This window comes from Kwoniella pini, chromosome 1, assembly GCF_000512605.2.
Source record: "Kwoniella pini CBS 10737 chromosome 1, complete sequence".
In the NCBI taxonomy this organism is placed as follows: Eukaryota; Fungi; Basidiomycota; class Tremellomycetes; order Tremellales; family Cryptococcaceae; genus Kwoniella; species Kwoniella pini.
This window is the reverse complement of record NC_091716.1, coordinates 1,241,772-1,263,856: the sequence shown is the minus strand read 5'-3', so window position 1 is coordinate 1,263,856 and position 22,085 is coordinate 1,241,772. Positions and strand designations below refer to the sequence as shown.

At 37.6% G+C, this 22,085-nt stretch overlaps 8 protein-coding genes across 8 annotated transcripts; 5 read left to right on the top strand and 3 right to left on the bottom strand.

Moving 5' to 3' along the window:
• Positions 1-418: 418 nt before the first annotated feature.
• On the top strand, positions 419-2,068 carry I206_100485 (uncharacterized protein; the record flags this gene model as incomplete). Its single annotated transcript, XM_019152618.1, has 6 exons — positions 419-715; positions 800-947; positions 1,014-1,121; positions 1,182-1,557; positions 1,618-1,663; positions 1,760-2,068. 6 exons carry the CDS (start codon positions 419-421, stop codon positions 2,066-2,068), a joined length of 1,284 nt encoding a protein of 427 aa, XP_019014756.1.
• A 120-nt stretch (positions 2,069-2,188) lies between these two features.
• I206_100484 (uncharacterized protein) lies at positions 2,189-3,118 on the bottom strand (the record flags this gene model as incomplete). Its single annotated transcript, XM_019152619.1, has 2 exons — positions 2,189-2,814; positions 2,911-3,118. The coding sequence occupies 2 exons, from the start codon at positions 3,116-3,118 to the stop codon at positions 2,189-2,191; spliced, it is 834 nt and encodes a 277-aa protein (XP_019014757.1).
• A 3,416-nt stretch (positions 3,119-6,534) lies between these two features.
• On the top strand, positions 6,535-8,427 carry I206_100483 (uncharacterized protein; the record flags this gene model as incomplete). Its single annotated transcript, XM_019152620.1, has 2 exons — positions 6,535-6,598; positions 6,653-8,427. The coding sequence occupies 2 exons, from the start codon at positions 6,535-6,537 to the stop codon at positions 8,425-8,427; spliced, it is 1,839 nt and encodes a 612-aa protein (XP_019014758.1).
• Positions 8,428-8,960: 533 nt separating this feature from the next.
• I206_100482 (uncharacterized protein) lies at positions 8,961-11,555 on the top strand (the record flags this gene model as incomplete). The annotated part of the gene is made up of 5 exons (XM_019152621.1): positions 8,961-9,186; positions 9,283-9,614; positions 9,693-9,766; positions 9,833-11,032; positions 11,120-11,555. 5 exons carry the CDS (start codon positions 8,961-8,963, stop codon positions 11,553-11,555), a joined length of 2,268 nt encoding a protein of 755 aa, XP_019014759.1.
• Positions 11,556-11,759: 204 nt separating this feature from the next.
• Positions 11,760-12,237, bottom strand: I206_100481 (uncharacterized protein; the record flags this gene model as incomplete). Its single annotated transcript, XM_019152622.1, has 2 exons — positions 11,760-11,852; positions 11,929-12,237. The coding sequence occupies 2 exons, from the start codon at positions 12,235-12,237 to the stop codon at positions 11,760-11,762; spliced, it is 402 nt and encodes a 133-aa protein (XP_019014760.1).
• Positions 12,238-13,188: 951 nt separating this feature from the next.
• Positions 13,189-16,133, top strand: I206_100480 (uncharacterized protein; the record flags this gene model as incomplete). Its single annotated transcript, XM_019152623.1, has 7 exons — positions 13,189-13,602; positions 13,672-14,188; positions 14,263-14,429; positions 14,499-14,800; positions 14,874-15,172; positions 15,248-15,496; positions 15,580-16,133. The coding sequence occupies 7 exons, from the start codon at positions 13,189-13,191 to the stop codon at positions 16,131-16,133; spliced, it is 2,502 nt and encodes an 833-aa protein (XP_019014761.1).
• An 860-nt stretch (positions 16,134-16,993) lies between these two features.
• On the top strand, positions 16,994-18,451 carry I206_100479 (uncharacterized protein; the record flags this gene model as incomplete). The annotated part of the gene is made up of 7 exons (XM_019152624.2): positions 16,994-17,111; positions 17,219-17,453; positions 17,529-17,588; positions 17,677-17,755; positions 17,888-17,896; positions 17,978-18,205; positions 18,308-18,451. 7 exons carry the CDS (start codon positions 16,994-16,996, stop codon positions 18,449-18,451), a joined length of 873 nt encoding a protein of 290 aa, XP_019014762.2.
• Positions 18,452-18,852: 401 nt separating this feature from the next.
• I206_100478 (uncharacterized protein) lies at positions 18,853-21,995 on the bottom strand (the record flags this gene model as incomplete). Its single annotated transcript, XM_019152626.1, has 2 exons — positions 18,853-20,028; positions 20,148-21,995. 2 exons carry the CDS (start codon positions 21,993-21,995, stop codon positions 18,853-18,855), a joined length of 3,024 nt encoding a protein of 1,007 aa, XP_019014764.1.
• Between the last annotated feature and the right edge of the window lie 90 nt (positions 21,996-22,085).

Here is a 22,085-nt window from a genome sequence, read left to right as displayed (position 1 = left end):
TCATGAAGCCAGAAAATGAATAGATGTTAACCGATGAAAGCACTGGACAAGATGGAGACTACTAATGTGGGAGCTGGATTCGCGGTATCACTGTTGCTTGAGTCGATCATATTTCATTGGAAACAATCCGAACAATGAGTACGACGGAATAACGTCGAGCACGTATGTATACTTCAGAGCTGTCACTGTATCCTCACACTGAGACTCTCCATTTCAAGCGTCACACCCTTTTTCGCTGTGTAAAACGCGAAGATAATGTATTCATGATCAAGTGATACCTAGCGCATAGGAAATCATTTCGCAGTGTGTTTCGCGATTACGTCAGATCATTTGTTTGCATGAACGATACGTTTTCCCCGGATATCTGATGCACTAAAACTCTTATCGTTCAGGTTGCAGCTAATCAGCGATCTTCAGCATGGAAATTTATGCGCCAGGTATAGTGCTCATATCAGCATCTACTGGCTCTTCCCAATCGAAAGGTAATGCATGGGAATCATCACGGCTACATCGTAAAGGAAAAGGTCGTTATCTCTTTCAGACCGCTCCGACAGAAACAAAGGAATCCATCAATCTTCACTTTCACTCGAGATATAATGAGAAACAGTCATATCGAATCCTTCTGCCTGTCCTTGCCAGTAGAAGTAGCAGACAACGAGGGTGGAAACAACTCCACATTGAGGGAAGTGGTGGATACTCAGCTTATAGACTGTATGTGAGTCGCTTGAAGTATTCCGATCACCCCTTGCATCCTTCAATAATACACCAGCCAGACCGACAGGCTGACTCGGCATTATAGACAACACAGTCAGACGGGTCCAATCGAGATTCAATCATTATTCTCGAAAGGCCTGATACAGCTAATTTCTTATCACGAATACCTGATGTTACGCCGCTAGGTGAGATTACTTTACCTGGAACACATGAATCTTGCGCAATGTACGGATGTAAGTTAATCAGTCAATACCTATACCACAGCTACATGCTAATGCACCACCACTGTATCCCTGTAGATCCAATTTCTCAGTGTCAGCAGCCGGCTACACCTATAGAACAGCAACTATTGGATGGTATAAGATTTTTAGATGTCAGATTAAGGGTAGTAGGTGAAGAGCTTCTTAGTGAGTCCTTCATACATCGCTGTCCTTCTGAAAAGCATCATACTCACAGTCAAATTATAGTGTATCACGGACCAAGACCACAACGTTCGACGCTTTCTATACTCCTTCAAGTTCTACATAACTTCTTAGAAACTCACCCAACCGAAACACTTATCTTATCGATAAAACAAGAAACACCACCTTGGCATCCCGATTTCTCTACAATACTATATAAAGCTTTTCAACCTTTCCTTGATAAGTGGTTTCTAGAAGAAAGAATACCTACGTTAGGCGAAGTGAGGGGAAAAGGTTTACTATTAACAAGATTTGATAAGGATAAAGATGGAGACGAATCCTGGCAGAAAGGAATGGGTATACATCCTTATACATGGCCTGATTCGAGGAAAGAAGGTTTCGAGTGGAATTGCGAAGGGACTGCATTCAGAATTCAAGATTGGTGAGTGTGATTGCACTCAGACATTTCCAGATATAGGTTGATTTGACCCTACGTGCACAGGTATCGCGTACATACTTTTCTTGAGATCCCTGAGAAATTTGACGCCGTGAGTGACATACAAGATCCCTGCATTCTCCTTGCCAAAAATGCAGCATACCAAAGACTGAAGGGTATGCAACAAGCTGACACGCACTTCTGATAGATCACAACTCATTTGATACCGACTCTCGAGATCCTTCCTCGTCAAAGGACGTTCACATTATCATATCTCTCCGCATCATATTTCCCACTTTCTTTACCGACGATAATAGCAAAGGGCTTTGGATGGCCTTCATGGGGACTAGGCGTGGAGGGTATCAATTCGAGGATGTTCGGATGGCTTTTGGAGCGATTACTGAAAGGGGAGAAAGTAAGAGCGTGTTTCGCGATCGACTTTTATGGACAATGTGCGGGAAATGCGGGTTTAGCGGAATTGTTAGTGCAAATGAATTTCAATGAAGAAGGATCTTAAGGGAGGTTTGATCATGTTTTAATAAATATATAAAGGTTGTAAACTAAAGTAGATACCTCTATCATTTTGTAATATACAAGGTTCCTATAACGTGCCAAATCACCCAACTATCTTGTGTGATTACACAATTAACCTCTGCTTTTCATCTTCATCATCCAGTCTAATGTTATTTTCGCTTGAGCTGAACAGTCCGCTCACCCAGGTGGTAACACCTTTCCAGAAATCGCAGAGTCTAATCCACATTCCAACCCTCTTGGCTTTCCTAACAGCTTCAATCGAATTAATCACAACACCAAAATCACCATGTTGTTTACCAAAATCACTTCTACACATAATAGATAATTCATATATTAAACCAGGATCTAATGGTACCCATTTTTCATCACCTTCAGGTACATTTTTACCTCTATAAGTAGCTTTAAATTCTTTCCATTCAAATATCGCTACATGTTTTCTTCCAGGGTTGGATTCATTTAAATTCGGGAAAAGGGGGAAACTAACTTCATATGTTAATTGAGCTTCTCTTGGTGGACCAGGAGTTTTAGGATGTTTAGGTATATTAGATGTCGGTGTAGTTTTTAAAACGAATGTGAAATTAGTAGGTGTAGAAGAAGTATATTTGGTTTTTGGATCTGGTTGATAATGTATTGCAATTCCATTATATGATAATTGAGGTAATTTTAAAGGTGAAGGACCATACCTATATGCTTGAGAAGCGAATCCTGCTCCTCCTAAAGTATCGATATCTGTTCAAGTGAATAATCAAAAGTAAGACATTGACCTTTTATGATATGACAATTCCATCAGATTAAATGATGGTTAATCGGTTATGTAAGTCTCACCTAGATTACCCCAAAATCTCGCTGCAGCCTTTCCACCTTTCTCGGCGTCATCATACAATTGATTTTCAACCTTGTATTCTTGATCAAGCTTGATAGAATCGAGATGAGATATACTTGATCCTCCTCTTACTCGATCATCTACTGCTCTCCAATGATCGAATTGCCAAGATGGAAATATTGTTTCAGTTTCATTGCTTGCTAATGGCATTGTGATGAGTTTGCGAAATGAGTTCGACCGCATGAATGAAGAGTGTAGAGTTAAATGAGATGGAAGATTGGCTCGAAATCTCATTTCTTTGATAATGATGGCATCGCGAAAATCAAGCGGAACATAACGTCATCACTGATCTGAATTGCGGCGTATTCCGTCAAAGATTGTCTGAAAGACAAATTCAGCTAGACTTCGTATCGGATGGCCCACCTTAGGACCTTCCTCTTGCCATCTTATAACTTCCTTTTGTGGTGCACAGGGGATAGGCTATGAGCTGATCGTACCAGCCTGTAGCTCTTCGGTCTACACATCTGCTTCGTGCAGCGGTCCGAGAATTATCATGAATTGGCAAAATGTGAAACAAAAAAGCTATCTTGACGGCATTACAGTCTGATATCTCAATCTCCCTTGCAACTCCCACTGTGCCCGCTTCTGACAATTACAGCTACGGACTAAACCATCCAATATAAATGAAAGTAGTCCACGGTCGAACCTTCCCACGAGCTCTCAAACCGTTAATAGTGCATTCGGCCGATGTCAAGCCGCCAATCTTTGCAGAAGCGCGAGAGCGGTAAAGTTTTCGCCTTCTGCGCGATCACCGTTAAAGTTGTCTTTCAAGGTATCGTGACAAGTGTTCTCGAAGACCTAGTCATTGATGACAAAAGAATGACTATTTCAGAGAAGCAGAAGGTATTGGCCAATCTTTTCCGGCGGACATATAGCATCTCGCAGATTAATCAGCATCGATTAGAAGTCAACGTAAACATTCCGAGAGTGCCGACGCCACCAACGAATCGGCGTTTTTAGTGTGTTTTTGTATCAAGCAGATCACGGATCATGATCTTGAGGTACAGAATATTTGTATATCATATTCCTAGGATACTTCTCGCTAGGCAAATCTCGAACATGTAGAAAGCCAGACCTGTTTGTTGAACAGAACGAACTCTTAAGAGGAAGTTGAAAGATGTTCCTGAGCGACATATACGAAATGATCATTACGATATACTTAAAATTTGTAGAAAATGGCGAATCAGAGTAAACTCAGCCACCTCTGAAATCTAATCGAAAGCGGATATACCTGCATATCTAATGGTAGTTACAAAGCTACATACAGCCTATACCCAGTACGCTATATCAATGATTAGTTTGACTTGTCTCGATGATCATTGAGCAGAAAATTTGGCTTTATAGTAGCAACTCGTAATTTCCGGACATGCGCCAAAGGCACAGATTAACGTTCGATATCGAATAGCCATCTGATTTGATCTACATGATTGTGATTCGATCATTCAGTCAGTCGGCGAAGAAGGACGGTTTCACACATAGGCCGGTATTACCATGCATTGTTAAGCGGAATGAAGGCGTCCACGAGAAATGACACAGACTCATCTATTCCAACATTCCGGACCTGACCTGAAGCAGATTATATTAATCCGGTGGAATAGGTCAGACAACATCTACCGCTAATATCAGAGTACCTGTGTCACTTCTAGCGAGCATGGCGACGATCAACATTCAGAAATCGATATCTAGACATGAGCTGTGCAGGTACAAATGTATATGAGACAAAATTATACTTTTGATGTGACAAAGCAGCCAAATGATAATGCCGGAACAATCGGAAATTTAATTTGATCGATATGTGTGATATGTCGTCACCCCTAAGGTTAAGGAAAATTTTGTTCGCTGGAGTGATGATCGACGTTTTCAAATAATAAATTCGTATATGTATTTATAATGTGCCTTATCAAAAACCGAATACAAATTTGAAAGCTCATTTAAAGTTTGTGATAATCGTACTTGAGATATGGCGATCGACAAGAGAAATCTGCTATCAGGAGAACGAGATCAACCCTGATTAAGGGCTTTTTATGGAGGTTTAAAAATTCCCGAATCAAAGCCATCCGGGCCCGCTTGTTAGCTCTTATTTAAAAAGCCACTACAAAGACAGGTACGCACACAAATATCTACTAACTTTATTCGTACGAAAGAAGGTCGAGAATATAGACTACAGGCTTACACATTTTGTTCCTTGGCGTTGGTGGTAACGCATGCTTCGTTTTTTTCTTCGTTTATATCATTTGCTCAGGTCCGGATCAATTGATGGGAAGAGAAGATGCATTGATTGGAACGCAGGAATCATTCTTGCTGTATTATATATACAAGTATCACTTGCTTTCGAATATCCCATGATCCACCATATGTTATACATCTTTCTTTGCCAAGTGAATCGATTCATCAAAATAGTGTATCATCTTTAGATGGAAAGCTCGAACCCCACTTCCCTGTTTTCATTCCACGTTCAATTATCAATCTAACTGTTTCGGGCAATTCCGACTTAATCAACTAAGGGGCGTATAAGCCGCGGATAACAATCAAATAATCCACTCGACACTGGATAATCTCTTTTAGCTTTTAATTATCAAGTTGGAATTAGCCTAGTTTAAACGAAAGGAGGGAGGGGAAGTAGAAAAGAGGAGTAATATATATCATTCATTTTTATTAACGCGTGATCGGGATCGGCATTCGGAATTACTACTGTCATTTTAGATTACTACTGAATAACAAGCTACTTTAGTCTTTAACGGAATAGTTCGGTGAGTATATGAACATATCTTCCTAGTCTAAACATTTTCAATTCAATTTGAGACCAGTTTAGATACTTTTAGTGTGCTTTTCTTCATTTTACATGTAAACGTCGTCTCATTCCTTTCTCATCTCATACACTTTGTTTTGGCATCATGTATGCCGCGATCACATCCCGTAATCATTTAACGTTTTAACCTTTTGATCTTATATTCGCCTGTGGTTTGGGTTGATTCGTAAAACCATAAAATGCTTTTTCTATCATACTTAGACCAATTTTAGACCAGTTTTATAATAACCTTTCGCTATATTTCATCGATTATCACAACTATTTTACACTTGGACCACGTTAGTCAGTTCAACTAAAAATAATCTCGTTCTCTGTTGTTTAATCGTTTCAATCTGTACCTTTGTATCCCATAACGCCCTTCCCAACGAACAGCAAAACGCCTCGTCCTCCAAGTCTCAGTACAACTTGAGCTGACGATATTCTAAAACTAAAAAGTTCGAAAGGAGATCAATAGCATCAATCGTTTCGATCTAAACCGCTAGTCAACTTGCGGGTCTCGACTGTGTCCAAGAATACTTAGATCCGGCTATCTTCGGTCCTTCCTAGAATAGTAGCAGTCTGGATTGTTTTGGAGCGACTTTATTTGCACACAGCAAGTCTAGTCTAGGATTTTCTAGCTTCCTTTCCTCTTCAACGACTATTGCATCTGCGTTGATTTGCGATCAAGACAAATCATCTCTATTTCTTTCAGCCCGCTTTTCCTGGTGATCATCAACACAACTAAATACTCCTCATGCGATAATCAAGCTCGTGAGCAATGCTCGAGTTATACCTTACACCCAAACAAGGTAATGTTGGTGGGCGGTATTTCCCTCACACAGGTAAGTGAACCCTTTTACCCATCTCCCACAATATGCTAATATGAATGCCCTCAGGTTACCTTGGCGTCACTCCTGTGGTAGTTGCAGGTAGAGTTGCAACTCGACTCCCCGAAGTATGCGAACCATTAGGAGTGAAGTCAATTACTTTGGGAATAAGGTGTACGGAGACAGCTGGAAATGGTTTGAGTCAAGTTTTGTGGGAAAAGAAGAAGGTATTGATAGAGGCTCCGGATGATGAAGACTACTTGGAAATGGGCGACTGGGATTCAATGTTCAAAACTACTATCCCTGTCGATGCTATAGATCAAGCCAGAAGTACAATGACTTTACCAGAATACAAAGTTGTCTGGAGGATGGAAATCGTGATCGAGCATCGACCTATCCCTTACGTTGGAACTAGCATAGCCAAGGCTTTCGCTCTAAACTTGCATTCTCATCGTGCTCCTTCGGTCCGACCGATATCGCCTCCTTCTCCTTATACCCTTGGCTCTGAAAACTTTGCTTCCAATATCGCAGTATCCGCTCAGCCTGGCGCTTTCGGACCAGGCGACTCTTTCCCTGTGTATGTTCAAGTCAAACCCTTGGAGCATACAACGACCGTCAAGAAGGCTTCGGTTCTCCTAGAAAGGCACCTCGAGATACATGATAGAAGATCGACTTCTCCTCCTACCCAACATCGATTATCAACCATCTTCCGCTTATCAAATAATCCTCATCAACGCATACCTGAATCTCAAGAAGCCAGCCTTTCGCGGAAGGATAAGATAGTAGAAGTTTCAGGTAGTAATATAATAATAGACAAGAGCGGTACATCTTGGTGCCAAATGGAATTACCTTTACCCCAACGACATGGAAAGTGGGATCTCGGAGAGACTCACTCGACAAAATTAGTTTCCATATCTTATCAACTGAAAGCAACTGTTCATCTCAAATCCGAGAAATCTCGCTCCTCAAGGTCATTTTCTTGTTCTCCTATACCTCTTGTCATTGCAGCAGCCTCGACTGAGGATCGTGCAGGAGCCATGAAGTCGATCGATTCGCACCAGAAGAAGCGACATAGAAGCTCGCGAAGAGGTTTATACATGCACGAGGGCAACATCGATGTTAGCGATCCATATCTGGGAACAGAAGTACCATTGTATACATCAATCAAGGGAATTGCCACGGATGTCAAGCCGATCTTACTTCCTTCAAATTATCCTGCCCAATCACAAAATATCCAATTCGTTTTCCCTACTTTACCACCACACGAATCGCGACCAATGGCAGTTGCCTCCCTTCTCAACCCCGCAACCACCTCATCTGACTCTAGACCATCCACTTCAACATCGCCATTACTCACTCCACCGCCAACGCGACGCGGTCTTGAAGACGGATCTTCGGACTTGATTCGCGCATTCCAATCTTCTGGTAGAAGGATTTCACATACGACATCGGAAGAAGATGAAGTTCAACCGTCTCGAACGAAACAAAAGCTTAGGATGGATAGTGAAGGTGATAATCGTCGAGCCGAATTTGCAGCTTTACCTTCGTTAGATGCGCTAAGTAGTGGACTACCTTATGTACCTGAAGATGATCGACCAAGATCAAGACCACGTACAGCACCTATACATTCCACATTTTCAATGATCCCTCCGCCATTATCCGGTCGATTGTCCGTACCAACTGTCAATGCGTTTGGCGCTTCGACACCAATTGGCTTTGGTCAAAGACCTATGACTTCTATGGGGAGGATAGGAGGTACCATGCCACCACCATCATCGGAATCCACAAGCGAGAACGATAATTTTGCATTTGTCTTCAACGGGACCTCACCATCGAAGAAATAATTTCCATGACATAGTGTCTGTACAATCAAAGTACAAGTGACATTGAAGACTTATAGTATTTATAATGAAAAGTCATGGTGTAGTCAAGCATGATAACGTATTAGAAAGCGTTTAAAGACAATAGAAGAAACACATGTTAACAAGATCACTCAATATCATTGCATCATCAAATCTCATTTAGCATTATCAATACCTTGGAAAGGTTAAATACCATTTTTGTACTTTTTATAGCATTTCATGTAACACAGTACAAATGTTGCTGTTGAATTCCTCTGCATATTTCAATTTAGCTCTAGATCAATATATTTGAGAAATCTGGCGGTATACCATTGAGAATAGAAAGAAAGAAATCAATTACGACCTCCACTTCACTTTGATTCGCATAGTCGCGAAATACTTTGTTTTGATTTCATACATATATTGTCTTTGACAGACCCCATATTTGAGCTATTTCATCTTTTTATCTTTATCTCAATTACTTGTCTATATTATATTTCAACTCCGAAAGCCTGGTTGAATTCTTTTTCCCCGATATGTTTGGACGTGATTCTCCAGCTAGACCTTCTATACGAGAACAAATTGCAGCTAAACGAGCTGAATATGCGAATTCACCAGCTGCAAGACGTGTAGCAACTTCATCTTCAGCTAATTCTTCATCTTCCCCTATACCTAAGAAAACTTTCAATAAACAAGAAGAAGAAGAAGATCAATTAGCTGATAAAACGGTAAATGGAGAAATTAAAAAAGCAATAAGATCTGGTAAGTTCATTCTCCAAGATCTTGATCTTTCGAAGACCCTTATTATCATTAAATAGGATTCAGTATTAAATATTGACATTGAAATTAAATGTTAAGGTAAACTTGATTTATGTTCTTTATCATTGAGTGAAATACCTTCAGAAGTATATACTACTTTACTTGGAATTCCAGAAGAAGAATTATCAAATCCCCCTCCTAAAAAAATACTTTCAAGTGATTTACCACAAGGTTCAAAATTGAGTGTAGATTCTACTCCACCAAAAGGACTTTCTAAAGATGATGAAAGAAGTTTAGTATTTGGAAGTAAAGTTGCTAAAAAAAATGAATGGATTGAACCTGAAGAATTAACTAGTTTTAGAATTGCTGAGAATAAATTAAATAAAATTGAAAGAGAAATTGGAATGTTTGGAGCTCTTGAGAGACTCGATGTGAGTGAAACTAATTCAACCTTTGACAAACAATATCGGATCAATGATATGGATGTTTTTTTGCTTATACCCCTTTAGCTTAGTCGGAATCAGTTGAAAGATTTACCTAATGGGATTGCTGATTTGCTCAGATTGACTAGTCTTGATTTATCGTAAGTTGTAATTAAACATCTTGGCAATGCATTAATGCTCATGATAATTGGATATATTTGTTCCAGGTTCAACTCATTCACTTCTTTACCACCTGCCGTATTGGTTCTTCCCGCTTTACAAGTACTTGACATATCTCACAATGCAATTCAGGATTTATCTTTCGCCAATCCCATCGGACCTTCCGAAGATGGTTTAGCATACGGTGCAGGATTTTTCACAACTTCCTTTGAAAGACAAGCTCAACTTAAAATGAAACGACCTATCTTTCCTGTTTTACGATCTTTCAATTTAGGATTCAATAAGTTGAAAATACCAGGTTTAAAAGAATTAGGTAAAACCAATTTGACAGCTATGAGAGTTTTAAACTTAGAGAGTAATTTATTACAAGGTGTTTTGGATTTTGAAGAATATGGTATGGACTCAAATTCAATGCCTATATTGGTTTCTTTAATATTATGTAGAAATACAAATTTAAGAGGAACCAATGGAAAAGTATGGGAAGATGCTAAAGTTGATTTAAGTGGTTGTAATTTACTTGAATCTAATCCTCAACATTCTTCTTCGCCATCTCCCAATAAATCGAGAAAACTAACTCATGAACAACCAGAACAAGAAAAATCGGAAACGGAAACGGAACAAAATATACCTAATCCAGATTTGACTTTAGTTTATCGAACATTACCAGCCGAAACATTTGATTCAGAACCTCTATCAGTAGATTTTGATATTTACCTTCCTCCGAAAGAAAAGTTCAACAAAAATGGGAAGGGTCATGCTTTGGTTATTTGGTTTCATGGTGGTGGCTTATTACAAGGTAATAAAGAGAATTTACCACCGCATTTCAGAAGATTACCATCTATAAATCTCACTTCAACTAAAGGAGAAGAGGAAAATATTATTGTGATTTCACCAAATTATCGATTATCCCCACAAACTCCCATTTTAGGTATACTAGATGATGTTAATGAATTACTTACTTACATTCGAACGAAATTGAATGATCGATTAAAAGTTGAATTGAAAATTCAGGAAAATCTCATGGATTTAACAAGAATTTGTTTATCTGGTGGATCTGCTGGTGGTTATTTAGCTTTAATTGCTGGATTAAGCGTTCCAAAACAACTTTCAGATGAGGAAGTAGGTGGATATAGAGGATTAATAGATAAAAGTGGTATCAAATGTTTAGCACCATTTTACCCAATTACAGACTTAACGGATGAATTTTGGGCAACTGAAACAGATCCTGTACCATGGAAAGGAGTTAGGTGAGTTTGATTATCCCCTTTGCGTTGGAAAATCTTGAATTGGTTTAGTCTTTTGAAGCTGAAATGAATATTTTTTTTTTCGTCTAGTGTTCCACATGCAGATGCTACTCCACATTTAAATCCTAAATCACCTTCAATATGTACAGCAATATCAGGTGGACCAAGATCAATTTTGTATCCTTATATGTTACAACATGGATTATTTCCAAGTTTACTATTTAGAAATCAAAAATCAATAGGATATGGTCTTGATTCTTTTAGACCTTCACCTTTATCTTTATCAATTCCTTATAGGTTAAATTCATCAAAAACTAATGGTTTAATCGAACATCTTCCAACTTATTTTGTTTATGGAACTATTGATGATAAAGTACAACCTATGAATAAAACTTTAAATGCTTTTGAAGCATTAAAAGGAAATTTTAAAATTGAAAAAATTGAAAATGGTGATCATGCTTATGATGAAGATCCTCAAGTGGAATGTGAAGAATTTAGAGAATGGTTGGTTAAAACTTTACTTTGATAATGGTTATCTCAAATTCTCAAATGTAAAATGTAGTATAAGAATATATCGATTACTATTGCTTTTCCTAGTGGAAGATGCATATTCGGAATAGAAATACGAAAAAATCAAAATGAACAAAAGATGCGTCTTTATCAACATTTATTGAATACCACTTTCACCGTCTGAAGACGTTTTTATTGATTTGATCCAGCTGTGATAAATTTACATTGTCTTAGCAGCCATTATTACTTTTTTTCTAAGATTAGATTTATTAGGAACTAATTGATCAATAAGTTGTCTTTTATTCATTCCTAACTATTTATTTATTGTCTGATTTTAGCTAAGCTAGCAATAATTTGAAAGATTAGAAAGAGAGAAACTCATAACTCACTTTTTGTGCAATTTCAATCAAATTAGCATTTTTATATCCTATTGAAATTATTTCATCTATAAATAATGATCTTTTTTCACCATCCCAAATTCCATTATTATCATTCAATTTTTCGGTTTTAACTTTTTTAGATGAAGGTGTTAATTCTTTTTTAATATTTTTATCCTTGTCATTTATGCCTCTTTTCTTAGGAGTAGAAGGGATTTTTGGTTTAGTTTCTTCTGATTCTGGTGAAGGTGAATAACAAGACGATATCTCCGTATCATTGGGAGATTTGTTGGAAGAAGAATCTGAAGTTAATCGTTTCATCTTTATGGAAATCTGTTATCTCGTCAGCTTAGTCGTTCGTTCAAATGGAGCTGTTGAATTGATATTGCTGTACCTCGGATCGGTTTGGTAGGAAGACTTACTGGAAAAAAGTACCTTGAGTGGAATAATTTGGAGATCCTCAAGAGTTCGATGGAAAGACAAAAATGGTTCAATTTTAAGAAAGTCGAGTATGGTGATGGCACATTTGGAAAATACATCATCATCCATTTAGATATACATTTATATGTATGTATAGTTCATTTTGGCATTCAGTCCTTACAGACTACAGCATTTCACCTTGACTACCATCAAATACACGTTTTATAAGGGCGCGCTGACGAGATAACTCAATCGCTCTGATTGTAATTATATCTTGGCTCTATCTGAGAGTCACAATCTACTTGCAAGATACATCAAATATTCTTGATTAGTATACCTTTGAGTATCGTCAAGATCAATGAATGACAATCTAAGTGGATGGTGCTTCTTGATCAACTGATTCAGATCATACATCGTATCTTTTGATTATTCCAATGAAAGGTTAATTCAATATTTTCGCATGAGCCCTTACAACCCTTCTCGAGAAAATTCTTTCATATACTTGCGATTGTCAGTGAAAGTCCGACAAAGACTCCGCTTTACCAATATGGGTCAACAATGGAATGCATAAAATGTTATGGTATGCGGCCCTAAATCTGCGGAAGGATGTATGCGGGGCACGCGTCAAAGGGTGGTGGTTGCTCATGTCAGAAAATTACCAAAATTGAAAGAACAGAAAACAAAGGACGCGTCAAAAATCCATCATTTTATTTCTCTTTGTCTTCTTGGCAGCTTATCAAAAACCCATTATTTGTGGCCATCTCGCAGCCAGCTCATTTTCATTTCAATCTTTCTAAAGATACTCTGAACATCGATTGTTCTCCCCTGTGCACTGCTGTGCAGTCTTTCAATATGCCTCGACATCCTATCGCATTCTCGCTTCCTTCCCCGGCACCTTCTTTACCTACTACTCCTCGACCAGATCCTTCCCCTCTGCAACAAGCCATATCAAACACCCTTTCTTCCACAGACTATGATTTGGTATCGCTGCCACTGACGAACTCACTATGGCAAGATAGATGGGAAAGATTGTGTCTACGACCAGTAGAGGATGAAGATGGTTTGACGCCTGAGCAATTAGAAGCAAAAGATAAAGAAAGGGAAAAAGTTGATCTTGAAGCTGATATTTGGAGAAGAGATGGTGGATTGAAACGAGATGAAGTTAATGTTAGTAGATTAGAAGAATCTCAAGCTGTTATAACTACTGCTGCGGAATGGTTAGAATTGGATAGTCCAGATGAAGGTATAAGATTTGATTCTGAAATTGTGAGTCGTTTGAAGACTTTCCTCATGCCATATACAACTGAAAGCTGATAGGAGAACTTTTTCATGTAGGCATTACGTTCGGAAATGGCACAAGCTTTATATCTGTCATTGCCAGTTCTGGTTATTCCTGCACCTTCATTGATAAATCGAGCGTATTTGCCTTCTTATGCAAGAGCAATATCAAACTTACTTCAAATGGGTGGATCATCAGCTTTTACTCAAATTTCAATTCGTATACCAATCTCAGATCCTGTTGAACTTATAACTCAAGGTCCAGCTCCTTCACAATCTCAATCACAAATTCTTCTTCAACAACAACAATCACAACAAGGTAATTCTGCTGTAGGAAATAAACATAAAAGAATGAGTAGTTTATCTACTAGACCAACTTCGATGCATCAAACTCAATTACAACAAATGATAAATCAACAACCTTCTAATTCTCACAATTTACGAATAGCTTCAGGAGCAAGTTCGACGATATCCACTAAAAGTACTGCTGCGATTACAGGTGATCCAAGTTCGACATGGGAGATGTGGGATTGTATAAGGACTTTGTGCAATTATCATCCTAGATTATCAGTCAGTGAGTGTACTTCTTGCGCCAACGTCCGATATCTGAGATGATTGAATTCTCAATTCTGACTTTGTTCCAAACAGCTCTTGACCTTACTAACCCCTTACCGCCGAGCGTGGGAGCATTAGCGAGATGGACAGCAGAACCAGTCAAATATATATGGGTACCCGCTGGATCGTTTATACCTAATGCCAAGGGATATCCTGTTTTGAGTAAAGCTTGTCAAGCTTTCTTGCGAGGCATGGGCAAGGTGAGCTATCGTTCCCCGTAAACTTTTTATCAATAGGCTCCAGCGAACTTATCCGATATCTCTCATTAGCAAAATCCAACTTATGTTTTACACGGCACAACAACCCAAAAACATACAGCAGGTGGACCTAACGCCTATTTGCAATACGTTCGACATATCACTTCCACTCCTAACCCCGCCAACGGTCTACCGCCGTCAGCCGATGAATTCACCTCTGGATACGCAGATTATCTACAAGCTCCCCTGCAGCCCCTAATGGACGATCTCGGAAGCGCAACATATGATATCTTCGAGAGGGATCCTGTAAAATATCGGCAGTATGAAGAAGCTATTACTTTGGCTTTGAGTGATTTGCCTGCGGATCAGACCCAGTGAGTAAATCACCTATACAGTATAACCGTTTCAGATATACTGGAAAAAGCAAAATAGCTGACATTTTCTTAGCGTCGTGACGGTCGTAGGAGCCGGTCGAGGTCCTCTCGTAGCTTGTACACTACGAGCTATGACAAGGGCAAACAGGAAAGCCAATGTATATGCGGTAGAAAAAAACCCAAATGCGTTCATCACATTGCAAGAAAGGAAAGCTATTGAATGGGGTGACCAGGTAGAGATATTCTTTGGAGATATGAGGACTGTCGATGTGCCAGAAAAATGCGACATAATGGTGTCAGAGCTGCTTGGTTCTTTCGGTGATAATGAACTCAGTCCTGAATGTTTAGATGGAGCTATGAGAGTCTTAAAGCGTGAGCCATTGAGCAGACCTCGTTGACACCTTAGTTGGTTGAGTCCATCTGGCTGATCACCATCGTCTATTTTAGCTACCGGTATATCTATTCCGACATCATATACGGCTCATGTAGCTCCCATATCATCTTCAAAGCTCTTCTACGATGTACATCAGCCATCTCGTCCGGCAGGTGCTACTGAAACCCCTTATGTTGTTATGATGTCTCAAGTTAACCTGATCTCGGGCGATGGAGGTGGCGTCTCGGGAAGATGTGGGGAAAAAGTACAGCAATGTTGGCAGTTTGAACATCCCAGACGGGATTTGATATTGGATGCTAGTGGTCAGTGAAACAATTATTTTTGATGTAACAAGCGCTACATCCTTTTTCAGCGCATGCGGCTGAAATTGTCTATGTGCATCTAGGTGCTCCTCTGACAAACACCCACAACACTCGTTCATCACGTCACGTCTTCCATATACCACACGCAGCAACCCTTCATGGTCTAGCGGGATATTTTGAAGCTCATTTATATTCCAATGTCGGTTTATCTATACATCCAGATAACGCTCATCGAGTATCACCAGATATGTTTTCATGGTTCCCAATGTATTTCCCTTTGAAAGAAGCTTTATATCTTCCTTCCGGTTCAGAGTTAGAAGTTAATTTATGGAGATTATGTGATTCAAGAGGAAGAAAAATATGGTATGAATGGTCTGTTGAATCATATTTATCAGTATCTCAAAATGTTCCTTCTTCTGCTGGTACTCTTACACCAAATGGATCAAGACATGTTTCAACTTCTGGAAATGGTTTAGGTGGACAACCTTCTCCACTTATGGATGCACCTTTTTCGCCTGGTTTCAGTCCGAACGTGTCTAATCAGAATGGAGGAGTAATAGGAGAATTAAATAGGATAAAAATTGGTCAAACTAGTTTACATAATCCTGCTGGGGCGCATTCATGGGTAGGGTTGTAAGGAATGAATGAAGGTGGTATGGGGCGAATCATGTAAAGCGGAATTAAAGGAATACATACGCATTGAAATGCAGGATCATTCATAATCATGCATGCACAATGATTGCGATCAACTTCGCTAATCGGGAAAATGCTGACATAAGGAATTCTCCGCTGGAATCGTACTTGAAACCAAGTGTTCGGCGAGTTGTCGAAGCTGAGGTCAATCCTCGGATTCCCTTCTCTTTGCATTACATGATTCTACTCCGGGCACTCACCCATCTACTTTTAGTTGTATGGACATATATGCACACAATGATGAGATCATCTGGTATTAATTTCATATTGATTAATGGACTGTTCAAATAAAAAATCTATGGCGGGAAGCGCGAAAAACAAAATCTTGATATAGTATTCGGGTTATGACCATTTTTGTTTTTATTGATAAGCTAAAGTTGCTTATAGCCGAATAAAATAAAAATCCCATAATCAAAGAAAAAGTCTTGGCAACCTCGGTGATCTTTATTTGGTTTTGAAAAGCCTGCACCTGCAATAGAAAAGTCGATACCCGTCGTTAGTAAATGTTGTTATCTTCTCTTCCCATTGTATGAGAATAGAATTCGCTTTATTTTCTCTTGGATGACGTGTTGAATTATGGTATAGCAATTCAACAATAATTTTTGACATGGCCGAGGATGTTGGATATATAAAGTCCCCCTTTGGATCGAAATAATTCATGTTGTCTTCTTCAACAAATATCATTATTGTTAAATCTCTTCGTTCAAAGTGAAAACAATTGAACTATTAATTCCATTCTCCATTTTTTAAATTCCTTAAATTAACTAATCTTTCGCATTTAACTTGAATTAATTTCGTCAAACAATGTTACATGAAACTTACCCTTGGTCAATGTATAGAGGATTATGGAGTAAATTACCTCCTGCTCCTAAAGGAGATTATTTAAAAGTTAAAATAGTTGTAATTACAGGAGCTAATTCAGGTGAGCTTAAGAGAAAGAGAATTTTTCAAATCATTTAATTTTTTGTTTTAAAAAAATAAATAATATTGATATTTGGATGATTTTTCTTTTTTTTTTTTAAAAATTAGGTGTCGGATTAGAAGCTACAAAACAACTTGCAAATGCTTCTCCAGAACAATTAATTTTAGCTATAAGAAAAATTGAACAAGGTGAAAAATTTTTAAAAGATTTACAAAAAATTTATCCAAATCTAAAAGGAAAAGTTATTTCATTAGATTTATCAGATATTGAAAATATAAAAAAATTTGTATTAAATATTAAGAAAGAATCCAATAGAATTGATTTATTAATTAATAATGCTGGGTAAATTTCATTTTTTATTTTCATTTGTTAAAAAAATGACTTGATAAATATATTAATACTGATTTATGAATATAGTATCAATCCTAATTTTGAAGATGGACCTTATATAACAACTAAAGATGGATATGAAAGAACGTAAGTAATTTGAAAAAAAAAAATCTATTAAAAATTGAACCTTGTTTAGAATTGACCTTTTTTTTTGGTTAATTATCTTGAATTATAGATTTCAAGTCAATGTTCTTTCACCTTTTTTAACTACAATACTTTTATTACCTTTACTTAAAAATTCAAATGATCCTAAAGTATTATATTCAGGTTCAGATACACATAATATTGCACCTTCAAATAGAATTCAAAATGCTATTGAAAATGATAAAAGTATAATTAAATCATATAATGATGAAAAAACTTATTATAATCCTACAAGATATTAGGAATCTAAAGTGAGTTTTTTTTTTTGGTTTTTTTTGGTGTATTTTCTTTTTATAAAGAAGATCGAAGTTGACTTATAAATTTTACAAAAGTTATTACTTCAAATGTTAACTCGTACTTTAATTAAAACAATACCTGAAATAACAACGATAAATGTTAATCCAGGATTATCAGCTACAAATTTAGGTAGAGAATTTAAATTTAATATTTCTTTTAAAACAATTTATTTGATAAGTTGGTTTATTTTAAATGCAAGAAATCCAAAAAATGCAGCTAGAAATTTAACAAGTGCTGCAGCATATAAAGGTGGATCTCAAGATGTAAGTTTTCTTTTTTTTTTTAAAAAAAAAAAAATCCTTTCTTTTTATCAATATTTGTTTGAATTTAGGGTTGATAATTGATGTATTATAATTAAATCGTAGTATTGGACAGAATGTGTTCCTTTTCCTTCAGAAAATATTTATCTTTATTCAGGTAAAGGTTTTAAAGCTATTGAAATTTTTAATAAAGAAATGATAGAAGAAGTTGAAAAGATAAGTCCAGGTAGTACAGCTGAATTAATTTGAATATAGTGTAAATAGCGTTGCTTCAAATTGTATTTCCTAATATAAAGTTTGAAATAGTCGAATCGAATGTATAAGTTCTATTGGGATGAATCATGTAAATTATCCTGTCATGTTGCAATGCTTTTGATTGCTGAGGTTTTGCAGCTTATGTTATTTCGAAATTAATATCAAGTAAGGAATAATATATAGCATAGTATCTGTTAACAGCCTATAATACAACATAGTCGAACTTGACCTAAATCCGAAAAATTCTTATACAACTTAATGATCATTTTCACTGAATGCAAACCTCTCAAATCACATATGTTCTCGAGATTTACCTCCATTTAAAGTACCCTTCCCTCTTGAACCGCCTGGACTCTTCACTCCAGGTCATACAATTGAACTTCAATAAGTTTCCATTACACTGAATTATCCTCATCATCCTCATTCAAACCAACATCCAATTCATCCCATATCAATCTAACTTGTTCAGCTGTCAATCTATCTTGTGCAATTGGACTAAGCATTTTTCTAATTACATTTCTTATTTCTTCTGGAACTCTTTCTGCTCCATCGAGGAAAAGCATAGAAGGACTTCCATCATTATAAGATTCTTTTAAAACTTTATTATTCGAATAATATATATTATCATTATTTTGATTTTCAGGTAAAATTATAGAAGAAGGTGAAGTTGGAGTAGGTAATTGAATCATAGCTTTTGGAATTGATTTTCCCGAGTTCAATGAATTTTCACTCATCGTTGTTGGACTTGGACTTGTTTTATTACTTTGATTTTGTTGTTGTTGTTTTCTGAGTGAATTATTTCTTGAAATACCATAAGTTGGACTAATTAAATCTGATCCAAAATCATCTTCATCAGATAATAATTTAGTTATAGCATCATAATTCATTCCTTCATTTGTTGTTGTTGATGAACCTGAAGGTGTAGTTACAATTGGACCAGATTTAACCCAATTAGCATAAAGTTTAACACCAGAAGGACTTTCACTTGAAGAAACTTCATCTGAAGCTCTAATACTTTCTGCAGAAGTCATTCTTTTTAATTTTGGTTTTACTCCATGTCCGTGACCTCCATGCGGAAATGAAGGATCAACAACAGCTACTAAATGTTCTCTTGAATAACTAGGAGGTACTCTTAATGAACCTGTTCTTTTTACTCCATTATTACCACCAACACTTCCAGAAGGGTATCCTGCTCCATTGTTTGAAGTAGAAGAATATCCTCTCCAAGCAGAAGGATATGGACTTCCGGCAGTTGAAACTCCATCTTCATTTCCAACTCTTTGAAATCTTTCTCTCTCTTCGTATGCCCATAATCCTCCTTTTCTTACATGATGCATCATTTCTACTGTCCTTATACCTCGGAAAGGTTCTCTACCCGTTAAACATTGATATAACGTGGCTCCCAATGCGAATATGTCAACAGGGAATGAGAATGATTGATTTGGATCAACCAACTCAGGAGGAGAAAATGGTAATGTCCCTAAACCAAGGCCGTCGGTAGGAGGGTGATCGGGATGAATCAGTAAAGATGAACCGAAATCGGATAGGCGAATGTGTAGGTCGGCGGTGAGCTAGAAATACAGGACACGAAATTAGCGTTTATAAGGATCGGAAGCGGCAATGATGACATTGATTGATGTTGGAATAGTGGAAACACCAAAGTATGGTTTGAAGTAACAATAAGACTTACAAGCAAATTGCCTGGTTTGACATCCGCATGAACCACACCTTTACCATGTACCCATTCTAGAGCTTCAGCACCTTCTCTAGCCCACCTTTCCCATAAACCCCTTCCAACCAATTGTGGACTTGTCCTAAGCATCCTATCGAGCGTTCCTAATGGTGCATGTTCAAGGAGAAGAACTAATCTGGAAAGTGAAGGTTGACTTTGCTCATGTCGTGCTGACTGGGCTAAAGAAGGTAAAGATGGATAAGAAGGTAATGTACCTCCATCTCCACTTTGTGGTAAAGTTGCATGGGCATTAATTATAGTTGATGATCTTTGTCTTCTTAAATCGCCTGGTACTTTCATCGAAGTACTGCTTTTTGATTCGGTTCCAGTCAAGACATCCGAAGATGATCTTGCGTGAGTTTGAGCTTGATTGGAATTACCGAGTGAAGGAAATCCTTCTATATCCTCTTTGACTGCTATAAGCTTAATCACGTAAACACTCCCGCAAGGTCGGCGACGTTTTTCGGATCGTGCCTCTTCTTGTGCATCAGGTGAGGTACCAGAAATCAGGGTGGTTTCATGATTACCTCTTAAAGGCGATACAGCTCGTTGTCTAAGTCGTATCCTGGATTTCGCATTATCGTATCTCTCCGTAGAAGTTGAAGGACTAGGTTTCTTTGATGAATTCTTTGCCAAACGATGAAGAAAGAATGCTTCTCTTAAGCCCATAGTTTGAGACTCTCTATCAGGTGCAAGTCTTTTAGCAGCACATAATTTCCAACTTCCACCTATTAATCCATCTCCATCTTCATTAACTTCCATTTCCATTTCTTGTTGTTGTGATTGTTTCCTTATTGAACCTGATCTACTTAACAAATCATTTCCATACCTACCATGACCTATCCTTCTTTTACGTTTATAGGATGCTAAATATGCTCTAGCATAGCGTCCTTCTCCAAGTAGATAAGTTGAATTTGGTATCAATCGTAATTCTATATCATCAGATGAAGGTGGTAAAGGAGGTTTCCAACCTTCTAATCCAGCAGATCCACTAGGTGGTAATTGAGGAGATTGATGTAAAGGTGATAAAGGATCTGCATAACTATCCGTTGATCTTTTTCTTGAACTTGATTCAACAGAAATAGAACTCGTAGCTGAAATAGGTGATATCTCTGTTTGTTGTTGAAGAGGTAAAGGAGGAGGAATTTGATTTGTAGATTTTCTTACATTTATACTTGATGATCTTGATAAATTTAAAGGAGAAGGTGCAAAAGAACTTATTCCACTAGTTTGAGCATTAATTGAATTAATTAATCTTGGTGCAGGTGGTGGAGTAATAATTTCAGAAGGTGTATCGAAAAATGAAGAAGTACGAGGTGAAGGTGAAATATCATTTTTATTTAAAATTGGAAAAGATGTTTTAGAATTTAATGTTAATCCAAATTCATCTATTTCTGATCCACGTCTAGATGAAAATTTGTTATTATCTATACCTTCTAAATCCATTTTCAATCCTAATTCTCCCCTCTTTCTTATAGGCGAAGAAGGTAATGTATTTGCATGTATTCCTGTCAAATAATCATTACCAGCTAAATCGAAAATTGAATTTAAACTACCTGATGTTGATGGTCTTTTGTGAGAGCTTGACGATCCTGTAACGGTAGAAGATGAGCCTGCTAGTGGTTTAGGCGGTGGTAATTCGGGTTGCCATGAAGCCGTGAATAAGTCATTTCGAGAAGAAGAAGATCGAGGTTTACATGAATCGAGAGGTGTTATAGGTGTGGACGAGGATGATGTTGAGGCTAATGAAGGTGAATGTAGTATGGAGTGATGTTGATGAGGATGGGTGTCGCGTAAGAGCGACATTTCTGTAGGTGAACTCTCCCCTATTTAGGCGTTGTAAAGAAGAGTAATCCAACGCGATAAATGTATTGAGATAGTGAAATGCCGAGATTG